The following is a 13,636-nucleotide window of genomic DNA, read 5'->3' as shown; positions in this document are numbered from 1 at the left end:
CTTTGGATTATGTAGAAAGTTGACCAAAAGGAAGCAACAAATGGTATTTCTAGTACAAGTGGAGGCAGTACTGCCAGTGCCTAACTGGCCTTGACAACATTGCATCTGTTCTTGAAATATATATATATTTTGCTATAAATGTAAGAAACCAAAAGGATATTTTGAAATGTATCACTGATCAAATACTACCGTTAGACCTGATAAAAAAGACACAAGATAAAAAAATCATAATAATACAGAAAACAGAGATATATCACCTTTGGTAAGGTTCCTTTGTCCACAGGTACAGTCATGAAAACAAATCAGCGTGGATGTCAGTAATTCAGAGAAAGCTTTGAATACCTCACTGAACCAACAAACTCCACAACCTTTTCATACACAACTGTCAAATTTAAGTAAGGGAAATCATAAAGGGAAGCATCCTGTCTAAAAGAACTTCGGCATGGAATAGTGTAACCCGCTCACTAAGTTCTCACTCAGTTGATTGCAACCTTCCTTGCTCACTTAAAGCAGCAAATAAACTCACAGAGCCCAATACATCCAGGTAAGATTAGCTGTATGCACTGAATAATGTGTATAAGAAATACTCAGAGAAAAGAAATACATACAGAAATGGATTTGTATGTAGTATTCATGGACCCAGAGAAAGCATATGAAAAAGCTGATAGAAATCCTTTGTGTAAAGTCTTAAGAATATATAATGAGGGTGGAAAGCTGCCAGAAGCAGTGAGTTTTCATTAAGGGTATAATGCATATGTATGATGAAGAAGAGAGGAGTGAATGGTTCTAAATGAAGAATGGTCTGCAGCAGGCGTGTGTGATGTCACAATGGTTGCTTAATTTGTATACGGATGGGGTAATATGGAGAATAAATGTGAGGGTAAACCATGGAAAGTTGTGTGGGGCCTGGATGTGGAAAGGGAGCTGTGGTTTCAGGCATTATTGCATGACAGCTAGAGACTGAGTGTGAACGAATGGGGCCTTTGTTGTCTTTTCCTAGCGCTACCTCGCACACATGAGGGGGGAGGGGGATGGTATTCCATGTGTGGCGAAGTGGCGATGGGAATGAATAAAGGTAGACAGTGTGAATTGTGTGCATGGGTATATATGTATGTGTCTGTGTGTGTATATGTATGTGTACAGTGAGATGTATAGGTATGTATATTTGCGTGTGTGGACGTGTATGTATATACATGTGTATGGGGGGGGGTTGGGCCATTTCTTTCGTCTGTTTCCTTGCGCTACCTCACAAACGCGGGAGACAGCGACAAAGCAAAATAAATATAAAAATAAATATAAATAAAATGTGAGGAGTCTTGGAGAGAGGGAAAAGTATGCAGTCTACAGAGGATGAGAGGGACTGGCAAGTGAGTCAGTTGTTGTGTGCTGATGATACAGCACTGTGGGCAGACTCATGTAAGAAACTGCATAAGTTGGTGACAGAGTCTAGAATGGTGTGTGAAAAGGGGAATTTGAGAGTAAATGTGATTAAAGCTAGGTTATTAAAACTAGCACAGTTGAAGGACAGGTTAGTTTGTCAGTTTGAATGGAGAAAAATTAAAGGAAGATAAGTGCTTTAGATATCTTGGATTAGACATGGCAGCAAATGAAATCATGGAAGCAGAAGTAAGTCATAGGGTGGGTGAGGGGAAGAAGGTTCTGGATGGGCAAAAATGGATATGTTTGAGGGTATTATAATCCCAACAATATCATATGGATGTGAGGAATAGGTATTAATAAAGCAATGTGGAGGAGGGTGGATGTGTTGGAAATGAAATGTATGAGAACAAGATGTGGTGTGAGGTGGTCTGATCAAGTAAGAAAAGGGTAAGAGAAAGATGCAGTAATAAAAAGAAAGTGTGTGAGAGAGCTGAAGAGGGTGTACTGAAACAGTTTGGAAATATGGAGAGAATGAGTAAGGAGTGGTTGACAAAATGGATATGTGTGTTGGAAGTGGAGGGAACAAGGAGAGCGGGAAGGCCAAACTGGAGATGGTAGGGTGGAGAGAAAAAGATTTCGAACAATCAGGGAGTGAACATGCAGGTCTGTGAAATGAGTGCACAGGATAGAGTGAACTGGATGGAAGTTGTATACAGGGGTCGATGTGATGTCAATGGACCAGGGCATGTGAAGCATCCAGGGTAAACCATGAAAAGATTTGTGAGGCCTGCTTGTGGATAGGGAGGCATGGTTTCAGTGCATTACACATGACATCTAGAGAATGGATGTGAGCAGATGCAGCTTTTCATTGTCTGTTCCTGGTGCAACCTCGCTAATGCAGTAAACAACCATCAAGTATAAAAAAAATCATATAAGGCTATAGTAATGAAGGTTTTTGTATATCAGGGAAAATAATCACTAAGTAAATAGGTAGTAATTGGCGGGCAGCCACTGACCAGGAAGGTATAATACTGGTACTACCTGCTTGGATATCAGGGAGGATTAGTGACAGTTGCATGGTGAGCCAGCACTTCAATGGTTGTTAAATTGCATTCTTCTGACCCAGGTAGCACTGTTATCTTTCTGATTCATCCATACATGGATTGCTGTCCAGAAATCTACAATCTCTCCATCACACATAACATTTGACATCATTTAACTTACATTAACAATTCATTTTTTGTACGTCTAGACCTTCCAACAGTGAGCACTATACGCCAGCCCTGCCTTCTGGTAAGATGGTAGAAGCGACTGATAAAAGTAGGAGATAAAAACAATAGAAGAGCAATATTTGAAGTAGTAGGTATGAATATATTGATTGAGAGGGTGAAGGCATGTAGAGAGCATCAGATTGGGGAGGAGCAGTGTGGTTTCAGAAGTGGTAGAGGATGTGTAGATCAGGTGTTTGCTTTGAAGAATGTATGTGAGAAATACTTAGAAAAGCAAATGGATTCGTATGTAGCATCTATGGATCTGGAGAAGGCATGTGATAGAATTGATAGAGATGCTCTGTGGAAGGTATTAAGAATATATGGTGTGGGGGCAAGTTGTTAGAAGCAGTGAAAAGTTTTTATTGAGGATGTAAGGCATGTGTACGTGTAGGAAGAGAGGAAAGGGATTGGTTCTCAGTGAATGTTGGTTTGCGGCAGGGGTGTGTGATGTCTCCATGGTTGCTTAATTTGTTTATGGATGGGATTGTTAGGGAGGTGAATGCAAGAGTTTTGGAAAGAGGGGCAAGTATGCAGTCTGTTGTGGATGAGAGAGCTTGGGAAGTGAGTCAGTTGTTGTTCACTGATGATACAGCACTGGTGGCTGATTCATGTGAAAAAGTGCAGAAGCTGGTGACTGAGTTTGGTAAAGTGTGTGAAAGAAGAAAGTTGAGAGTAAATGTGAATAAGAGCAAGGTTATTGGGTACAGTAGGGTTGACGGACAAGTCATTGGGAGGCAAGTTTGAAGGGAGAAAAACTGGAGGAAGTAAAGTGTTTTAGATATCTGGGAGTGGATTTGGCAGCGGATGGAACCATGGAAGCAGAAGTGAATCATACGGTGGGGGAGGGGGCAAAGGTTCTGGGAGCCTTGAAGAATGTTTGGAAGTCGAGAACATTATCTCGGAAAGCAAAAATGGGTAGGTTTGAAGGAATAGTGGTTCCAACAATGTTATATGGTTGCGAGGCATGGGCTATTGATAGAGTTGTGCGGAGGAGGGTGGATGTGCTGGAAATGAGATGTTTGAGGACAATATGTGGTGTGAGGTGGTTTGATCGAGTAGGTAATAATAGGGTAAGAGAGATGTGTGGTAATGAAAAGAGTGTGGTTGAGAGAGCAGAAGAGGGTGTTTTGAAATGATTTGGTCACATTGAGAGAATGAGTGAGGAAAGACTGACCAACAGGATATATGTGTCAGAGGTGGAGGGAACGAGAAGTGGGAGACCAAACTGGAGGTGGAGGGATGGAGTGAAAAAGATTTTGAGTGATTGGGGCCTGAACATGTAGGAGGGTGAAAGGCGTGCAAGTAATAGAGTGACTTGGAAAGATGTGGTTTACCGGGGTCGACGTGCTGCTAATGGATTGAACCAGGGCGTGTGAAGCGTCTGGGGTAAACCCTGGAAAGTTCTGTAGGGCCTGGATGTGGAAAGGGAACTATGGTTTCAGTGCATTATACATGACAGCTAGAGACTCAGTGTGAACGAATGTGGCCTTTGTTGTCTTTTCTTAGTGCTACCTCGCACACATGCAGGGGGAGTGGGTTGTTATTTCATGTGTGGTGGGGTGGCGATGGGAATGAATAAAGGCAGACAGTATGAATTATGTACATGTGTATATATGTATATGTCTGTAAGTATATATATGTATATGTTGAGATGTATAGGTATGTATATTTGCGTGTGTGGACGTGTATGTATATACATGTGTATGTGGGTGGGTTGGGCCATTCTTTCGTCTGTTTCCTTGCGCTACCTCGCAAACGCGGAAGACAGCGACAAAGCAAAAAAAAATATATATATATATATATATAGCGCTGCCTCGCTAACGTGGGAGACAGCGACAAAGTATAATAAATAAAAAAATATATATATATTTTTTCCCTGGGGATAGGGGAGAAAGAATACTTCCCACGTATTCCCTGCGTGTCGTAGAAGGCGACTAAAAGGGAAGGGAGCGGGGGGCTGGAAATCCTCCCCTCTCGTTTTTTTTTTTTTTAATTTTCCAAAAGAAGGAACAGAGAAGAGGGCCAGGTGAGGATATTCCCTCAAAGGCCCAGTCCTCTGTTCTTAACGCTACCTCGCTATCGCGGGAAATGGCGAATAGTATGAAAAAAAAAAAAAAAAAAAAAAATAATAATAAAGTAGGTAGGAACATTAGACAAGAGCATTAGGCACAATTAGTAAATTGGATCATTAGCTAAGAGCATTAGACAGAAGTAGTACATTGGAACATTAAGTACGTGCGTAATCAGCACGATCATAAGGTATGAGCCTATGAAAAGACTGCATTGGAATAACCCTCTACCAATGGCCTGTTTTGGGTTAGATGCTAATAGTTAAGAAGTGACAAAGGAATTCAGTCATGGAGACTTTTGCCATGGCCACCCATTGAGCGAGCTCACATAGTAACCAGGCATATGAATTTAGATATATAGTAAATAGGTAATACACTTGTTAAAATTCACAAAACTTAAAAAACCAATGTGCATATTATTAATGTACCAGAATTACATTTATCAGCTGGTATGGATGACATGGAAAGGCCAATTGGAGGCCTGGTGGGCAAAGGTATGAATATGGTTCAGTTATGGAGACTTTTGCTATGGCCACCCCTTGACAGAGATCACATATGCATATGAATATAGATAGATAGTAGATAGGTAAAAGACTTGTTAAAATTCACAAAAACCAATGTGTAAAATATCAATGTACAAGAATTACATTTATCAGCTGCTATGGATGACATGGAAAAGGCCAATTGAAGGCCAGGTGGGCAAAGGTATGAATATGGTCTATCATGGACCTGTTTACCAAATGGCGTCCTAGCTACGTCTCTTCATTGTATATCAACTGACTGTTATATTTCTTTCTTGTAGCTCCCCCTGATGGTGTGATTATTACACGAAAATGCACTCAGGACCTTACTACGTTTCATTTCCTTGTAGACTAATAGGAATATACTTGATCACTCACTCAACTGTGATCCTTTCTAATATGGTCTTTCATGTTTACTGACATTTGTTGGTAGTTAGCACAATGTTCAGTTGTGGATGTGACAGGTATATTTCAACTAAAATTTTTCATTTTTTCTTGAAAGTGAAACCCTAATTCCTATCACCTTATTACATGTTGCAGAATGAACTATTACACTCCAAACCTCAAACACTTACTCTCATTGTACTCTCCTTACACTAACACTATGAAAAAAATATGCTATATACAAAACTAGTAATTTCACCCTTTCTTACCACAAGGCTGCAAAGACCAGACAAAATTATCTATTTGTGACATTAGAAAATAAGGTGACATATATATTCAGGCAGCTTGGAATAGTTAGGTGAGATCTTCATGAATTCTTATGCATTATGGAAATGTTTCAGTTATGTTCACAATAATCATCCCCACATTTTCCGTACTCTTCTTAACCCTCTTCACTAATATTCATTTCAATAAAATGAAGTGATCACGATATTTTTTTTCTCAAAATTTCACCTCTAGCATTAATCACCATGGGATATTTTTTCCAAAAATTAAATAAATAGCAAATAAATAATTAAGATGATACAACTAAAGTAAATAATTACCTAGTTTGCACGTGATACATTAACAGTGCAAGGACAGTAAATTATTACCTTTCAAGATATACCAAGGGATTTTCCCATCACCATCTCCGCCAGTGGTTCCCCTTAACACAGTAATCTGTTAAACCATTTAATTCTACCACAAGTGATGACACGATCAGCACATGCATATTTCTAGTCTTCATCAGTGAGTGAAGAACATACTGAAATTATGCACAACCTAAAGGACATCACGAAGAAAGTTTTTCAAAATACTGTAAAAACTTCGACATGTTACAGAGACCTGATATATGAGCATCTATAATTCAGTCGAAAGGTGGAAATGTTTTGTGATTACCTTGATCTTTTATATGAGGCTTTATGACAAGTCGTTAAAGACTGATATTCCTATGGAACAATATATTTCCACCCAAAAGCCGTAACTACAATTACTAACGGCCGATAATCAACTCATTATTGCGCTTAGACAAGTTGAGTTTCAGCAAATGTTTTTACAAACAAACAAGAACACAGAGGAAACGAACATATGGTTATTTATGACAAAAATGAAGTACATATTTTCCAAAATATTATACAATATTGATTTAATTATGATTTCAAGACATGCAAATTTAGTATATCATGTAAAGGGTTTGAATCTTTAATTTAAGACGTTAGTCGTCTAATGATCCAAATTTTATACTGCATAAAGCCCTTTTGAGACCACTCCATACCGTTATTTTTATATGATCTTAAAAGTATAACTGAATTCTATATATTTCCCAATTCTTCTTGGCTGATCATTACTTTTACAGGACTTGATGTTGTCCAGCCAACCTAAAACTCGACTTAATATACACCATCAAATTCCTTTACAACTACTTGGTTATCGTTACAAAAATTCTAAGTAGAATTATTATAGCATTTTTTCAGTCTAATTTTTTAACATAGATCAGATATAATCTCGAGATGATAGAGTTTAGGTTCGTCGTCCGTGAGCGGCAAGTTTGGCTGAGTAGCGACACAGACGAATGGCGATGCAGAGCACTGGAAGTCGGTGGAGCTTTCAAAATCCCGAACACCTGAGGTATACATTTTCAAGAGTTTCTTAAAAAGGATAACTAAACAACTTTTGCATGAACTAAGAATCAGGAATAGATTATAAACAATTAGAATCAATGTATCATCGACTTTAGCTATAGTTGATGCGCTTGTAGTTAAAGAATATAGTTACTACCTACTTCATGCCCAAGGAGTAAATCCTTTCTATCCTTTTGAAGCTTCTCCAGCACTCAAGAAACTGATCACGTTCAACGGGCGGGAACTCCGTATCTTCTTTATGGATAATGCATTATGGGAATGAGGGGTTATAATACATGTATAAATGAGTGGAAGGCGAGCACCTTACCTCGTAAAGCAAAAATGGGTATGTATGAAGGAACAGTGGTTCCAACAATGTTATATGGTTGCAAGGCGTGGGCTATAGATAGAGTTGTGTGGAGGAGGGTGGGTGTGCTGGAGGTGAGATGTTTGAGGATAATATGTGGTGTGAGGTGGTTTGATCGAGTAAGTGGTGAGGGAGAGAGAGATGTGTGGTAGTAGGAAGAATGTGGTTGAGAGAGCAGAGGAGGGTGTTTTTGAAATGGTTTGGTCACATGGACAGAATGAGTGAGGAAAGATTGACAAAGAGGATATATATGTCAAAGTAGAGGGAACGAGGAGAAGTGGGAGACTAAATTGGAGGTGGAAAGATGGAGTGAAAAAGATTTTGAGTGATCGGGGCCTGAACATGCAGGAGGGTGAAAGGCGTGCAAGGAATGGAGTGCTGGAGACGAAAGAATGGCCCAACCCACCCACATACACATGTATATACATACACGTCCACACACGCACATGTACATACCTATACATCTCAACGTATACATATATATACACACAGACATATACATATATACACCTGTACATAATTCACACTGTCTGCCCTTATTCATTCCCGTTGCCACCCCGCCACACATGAAATGACATCCCCCTCCCCTGTATGTGCGCGAGGTAGCGCTAGGAAAAGACAAAGGCCACATTCGTTCACGCTCAGTCTCTATCTGTCATGAAATAATGCACCGAAACCAAAGCTCCCTTTCCACATCCAGGCCCCACAGAACTTTCCATGGTTTACCCCAGACGCTTCACATGCCCTGGTTCAATCCATTGACAGCACGTCGACCCCGGTATACCACATCAATCCAATTCACTCTATTCCTTGCACGCCTTTCACCCTCCTGCATGTTCAGGCCCCGATCACTCAAAATCTTTTTCACTCCATCCTTCCAACTCCAATTTGGTCTCCCACTTCTCCTCGTTCCCTCCACCTCTGACACATATATCCTCTTGGTCAATCTTTCCTCACTCATTCTCTCCATGTGACCAAACCATTTCAAAACATCCTCTTCTGCTCCCTCAACCTCACTCTTTTTATTACCACACATCTCTCTTACCCTTACATTACTTACTCGATCAAACCACCTCACACCACATATTTTCCTCAAATATATATATATATATATATATATATATATATATATATATATATATATATATATATATATATATATATTATCCCTTGGGATAGGGGAGAAAGAATACTTCCCACGTATTCCCTGCGTGTCGTAGAAGGCGACTAAAAGGGGGAGGGAGCGGGGGGCTGGAAATCCTCCCCTCTCTATTTTTTTTTTATTTTCCAAAAGAAGGAACAGAGAAGGGGGCCAGGTGAGGATATTCCCTCAAAGGCCCAGTCCTTTGTTCTTAACGCTACCTCGCTAATGCGGGAAATGGCGAATAGTTTGAAAGAAAGAAAAAAAAAAAATATATATATATATATGTATATATATATATATATATATATATATATATATATATATATATATATATATATATATATATTTTTTTTTTTTTTTTTTTTTTGTCGCTGTCTCCCGCGTTTGCGAGGTAGCGCAAGGAAACAGACGAAAGAAATGGCCCAACCCACCCCCATACACATGTATATACATACGTCCACACACGCAAATATACATACCTACACAGCTTTCCATGGTTTACCCCAGACGCTTCACATGCCTTGATTCAATCCACTGACAGCACGTCAACCCCGGTATACCACATCGCTCCAATTCACTCTATTCCTTGCCCTCCTTTCACCCTCCTGCATGTTCAGGCCCCGATCACACAAAATCTTTTTCACTCCATCTTTCCACCTCCAATTTGGTCTCCCTCTTCTCCTCGTTCCCTCCACCTCCGACACATATATCCTCTTGGTCAATCTTTCCTCACTCATCTCTCCATGTGCCCAAACCACTTCAAAACACCCTCTTCTGCTCTCTCAACCACGCTCTTTTTATTTCCACACATCTCTCTTACCCTTACGTTACTCACTCGATCAAACCACCTCACACCACACATTGTCCTCAAACATCTCATTTCCAGCACATCCATCCTCCTGCGCACAACTCTATCCATAGCCCACGCCTCGCAACCATACAACATTGTTGGAACCACTATTCCTTCAAACATACCCATTTTTGCTTTCCGAGATAATGTTCTCGACTTCCACACATTCTTCAAGGCTCCCAGAATTTTCGCCCCCTCCCCCACCCTATGATCCACTTCCGCTTCCATGGTTCCATCCGCTGCCAGATCCACTCCCAGATATCTAAAACACTTCACTTCCTCCAGTTTTTCTCCATTCAAACTCACCTCCCAACTGACTTGACCCTCAACCCTACTGTACCTAATAACCTTGCTCTTATTCACATTTACTCTTAACTTTCTTCTTTCACACACTTTACCAAACTCAGTCACCAGCTTCTGTAGTTTCTCACATGAATCAGCCACCAGCGCTGTATCATCAGCGAACAACAACTGACTCACTTCCCAAGCTCTCTCATCCCCAACAGACTTCATACTTGCCCCTCTTTCCAAAACTCTTGCATTTACCTCCCTAACAACCCCATCCATAAACAAATTAAACAACCATGGAGACATCACACACCCCTGCCGCAAACCTACATTCACTGAGAACCAATCACTTTCCTCTCTTCCTACACGTACACATGCCTTACATCCTCGATAAAAACTTTTCACTGCTTCTAACAACTTGCCTCCCACACCATATATTCTTAATACCTTCCACAGAGCATCTCTATCAACTCTATCATATGCCTTCTCCAGATCCATAAATGCTACATACAAATCCACTTGCTTTTCTAAGTATTTCTCACATACATTCTTCAAAGCAAACACCTGATCCACACATCCTCTACCACTTCTGAAACCACACTGCTCTTCCCCAATCTGATGCTCTGTACATGCCTTCACCCTCTCAATCAATATCCTCCCATATAATCTACCAGGAATACTCAACAAACTTATACCTCTGTAATTTGAGCACTCACTCTTATCCCCTTTGCCTTTGTACAATGGCACTATGCACGCATTCCGCCAATCCTCAGGCACCTCACCATGAGTCATACATACATTGAATAACCTTACCAACCAGTCAACAATACAGTCACCCCCTTTTTTAATAAATTCCACTGCAATACCATCCAAACCTGCTGCCTTGCCGGCTTTCATCCCTGGGGATAGGGGAGAACGAATACTTCCCACGTATTCCCTGCGTGTCGTAGAAGGCGACTAAAAGGAGAGGGAGCGGGGGGCTGGAGATCCTCCCCTCTCGTTTTTTTTTTTTTTTTTTATTTTCCAGAAGAAGGAACAGAGAAGGGGGCCAGGTGAGGATATTCCCTCAAAGGCCCGGTCCTCTGTTCCTAACGCTACCTTGCTAATGCGGGAAATGGCGAATTGAGTGAAAGAGAGAAATATATATATATATATATATATATATATATATATATATATATATATATATATATATATATATATATATATAGAAGTGTTTTGGGAACAGTTGAGAGAGTATGTTAGCAGGTTTGATGCACGAGACCGGGTTATAGTGATGGGTGATTTGAATGCAAAGGTGAGTAATGTGGCAGTTGAGGGAATGATTGGTGTACATGGGTGTTCAGTGTTGTAAATGGTTTTCAGAAGAGAGAATGTTCGAGTAAAGAAATTGGTGAAAGTAAGTGAGCTTGGGAAGGAGACTTGAGTGCAGAATGGAAAAAGGTGAGAGCAAAGGACGTAAGGGGAGTGGGGGAGGAATAGGATGTATGTAGTGAAGCAGTGATGGCTTGCGCAAAAGATGCTTGTGGCATGAGAAGCGTGGGAGGTGAGCAGATTAGCAAGGGTATTGAGTGATGGGATGAAGAAGTAAGATTGTTAGTGAAAGAGGAGAGAAAGGCATTTGGACGATTTTTGCAGGGAAAAATAAGAATAATGTTAATAATATTAATAATTATAATAATAACAATAATAATGATAATAATCATAAAGATAATTGTAGTGATAATAATGATAATAATGATAACAATAGTAATAATAATAATAGTAATAATATTGATAATAATATAGATAATTTTTTTCACACCAGGCTTATGGAAGATGCAGAAGACTTGCACATTGCAGCTCTAAAATGGCTGGATCATTCAGGTGGACTGAGTCATTTACATGCTGCCCTAGTAGCTCGAGCAGCACTCTGTCCTTCACCTAAAGTGCTCAGTGTACCCGTCTTTGTGAATGTCATGCAATTGCGAGAGATGAATGGTGTGTATATACTATGTTTATGATTTATTTTCATCCTTAAACTTTTCAGAGGATCTCCTTCAGTCATATTTTTTCTAAACTTCAATTTTTCAATAACAGTGCTCATTTACTTTTGATATAATACAGGTCAAAAGCAATGGTGAACTAAAGAATGATTTATTCACAAATATTATACTGATTTATTTGACAACAGAGGAGTTAGCAAACTTGGTGGTTCATAGACCACTGGAGGCACAGCAAGTATTCCATCAGATAATTCACATCGCTTCAGTTGCCGTTGCACTTGAGCTCAATGGTAAACACCCCAACAACAATAATGAAGTTTTTGAAAACAATGAGGATGACCACTGTGCTCCAGGACCAATGACACATATCCCTGACACAAACAACATTACTTCACTTTATCTCGAGGGAAACTCCAAGTCTTCAAAAACCCATGTCACAGTTAATGCTCTCTCAAGTGAAGAAGTGAAACTGGATAGAGTGGACCTCAACCTTACCCTACAGTCCCTTGCCTCTGATCTGCCTCTTGATGCATCTGTGTCAGGGGATTCCTCCAGTGTCCTCACAGCTGCACAAGTAAGTCTCCACACTTTTTTCTTCTCAAGAAACAAAAATAAAGTAAGGTATATAAACAGTGTTGGTTACATATCAAACTTCTAACAAGCAATATAATATCAACTTGCCTTTGTAATAAATTAGTTGAAAAAATTTATGTAAGCATCATCGTTTGTTCAGATTCATGTGCCTCTGCGTGTGGACGGGATACCATGGACAAGGGAGTGGGTGGTAGATGGAGTGAGGGACTTGCCACTACAGGTACAGGAACCAAAGCTGGCTCTGGTGTCTGGCAAGATCATCTCTATCTCTCTTCCTACCTCTTACACGTAAGTTAGGTGATTTGGAATATTTTAGTCCTAGTTTTGTCTCTATCATTTCATGGAATACATTATTCTCTTAAAAATTCATAGTACTGGGCAAACGGCATGGAACAGCATGTAAATACATTCCTTCTTGGATCATGAAATGAATGATACCCAAGTGTAGGAAGATTGAGTATGAATTAAGTGTACTTTTTGTTTACCTCTACACCATACAGATACATATCTCCTAGTACATATAATAAATGGTTTGGATGTCAACTTTGTCCACTCTTTACCTCATCAGTAGATTTATTTGAAAATTTATGAAGTCACCCATATGGGTGGGTAATGTTTCTATGAAATAAGACTAATTGAATATGTAAAAATTATTGATGTAAAAGACTGTGAAAAAGTGTGCTGAAAATGTGTCACCTTTTTTTCTTAATGTGAAGTATCCTACAGCTATGATAAAAAACACAGAGAACCACTTGAAATAATGAAGATCATATCATTAATCAGTAATGCCAGGGAAGCCAATCCTTACAATTTAGGTACTTTATGAAGCCTAAGGTGGTTACACCTTTCAGGAGATTATTGCTGAATGTTGAGATAAGGATTTTAAGGTGACTGATGACTTACTAACATCATCCAGTTGCATGTCAAAGTCATAGCAGGACTATGTCAACTTGCCACTGTGTTATTTCATTCTTGAGATAAGGACAAATATTGAAAGCATAGTTTCTGACCACCTTCCATTACTGACATTACTTTGGGTCTTTCTTCTGTTCTTACTCATGGGATAGAACCTAAAAGCATAAAATGGGATTTTGACAGTCAAGAAAAGATGGAAAGTATTGT

The 13,636-nt window shown here is 39.6% G+C and overlaps 2 protein-coding genes across 5 annotated transcripts in view; one reads left to right on the top strand and one right to left on the bottom strand.

Annotated features, from left to right (window-relative positions):
• The window catches only part of LOC139750881 (gem-associated protein 8-like), a 68,673-nt gene extending 61,932 nt beyond the window's left edge, over positions 1-6,741 (bottom strand). For 2 of the 4 annotated variants that reach the window (XM_071665746.1, XM_071665748.1), the window contains exon 1: positions 6,565-6,741. The gene's annotated coding sequence lies outside the window, so the exon portion shown is untranslated. Of the gene's footprint in view, positions 1-6,278; positions 6,517-6,564 lie in introns of those variants that run through there. The other 2 variants (XM_071665749.1, XM_071665747.1) reach the window with 2 other exon arrangements.
• A 5,005-nt stretch (positions 6,742-11,746) lies between these two features.
• Positions 11,747-13,636, top strand: part of LOC139750880 (minichromosome maintenance domain-containing protein 2-like) — a 140,015-nt gene continuing 138,125 nt past the window's right edge. The window contains exons 1-3 of the mRNA XM_071665745.1: positions 11,747-11,915; positions 12,109-12,494; positions 12,654-12,802. Of these exons, the coding sequence (XP_071521846.1) occupies positions 11,747-11,915; positions 12,109-12,494; positions 12,654-12,802 (704 nt within the window). The remainder of the gene's footprint in view (positions 11,916-12,108; positions 12,495-12,653; positions 12,803-13,636) is intronic.

Source organism: Panulirus ornatus, chromosome 10 (genome assembly GCF_036320965.1).
Source record: "Panulirus ornatus isolate Po-2019 chromosome 10, ASM3632096v1, whole genome shotgun sequence".
Classification (NCBI taxonomy): Eukaryota; Metazoa; Arthropoda; class Malacostraca; order Decapoda; family Palinuridae; genus Panulirus; species Panulirus ornatus.
This window is presented reverse-complemented; position numbering and strand designations above follow the sequence as displayed.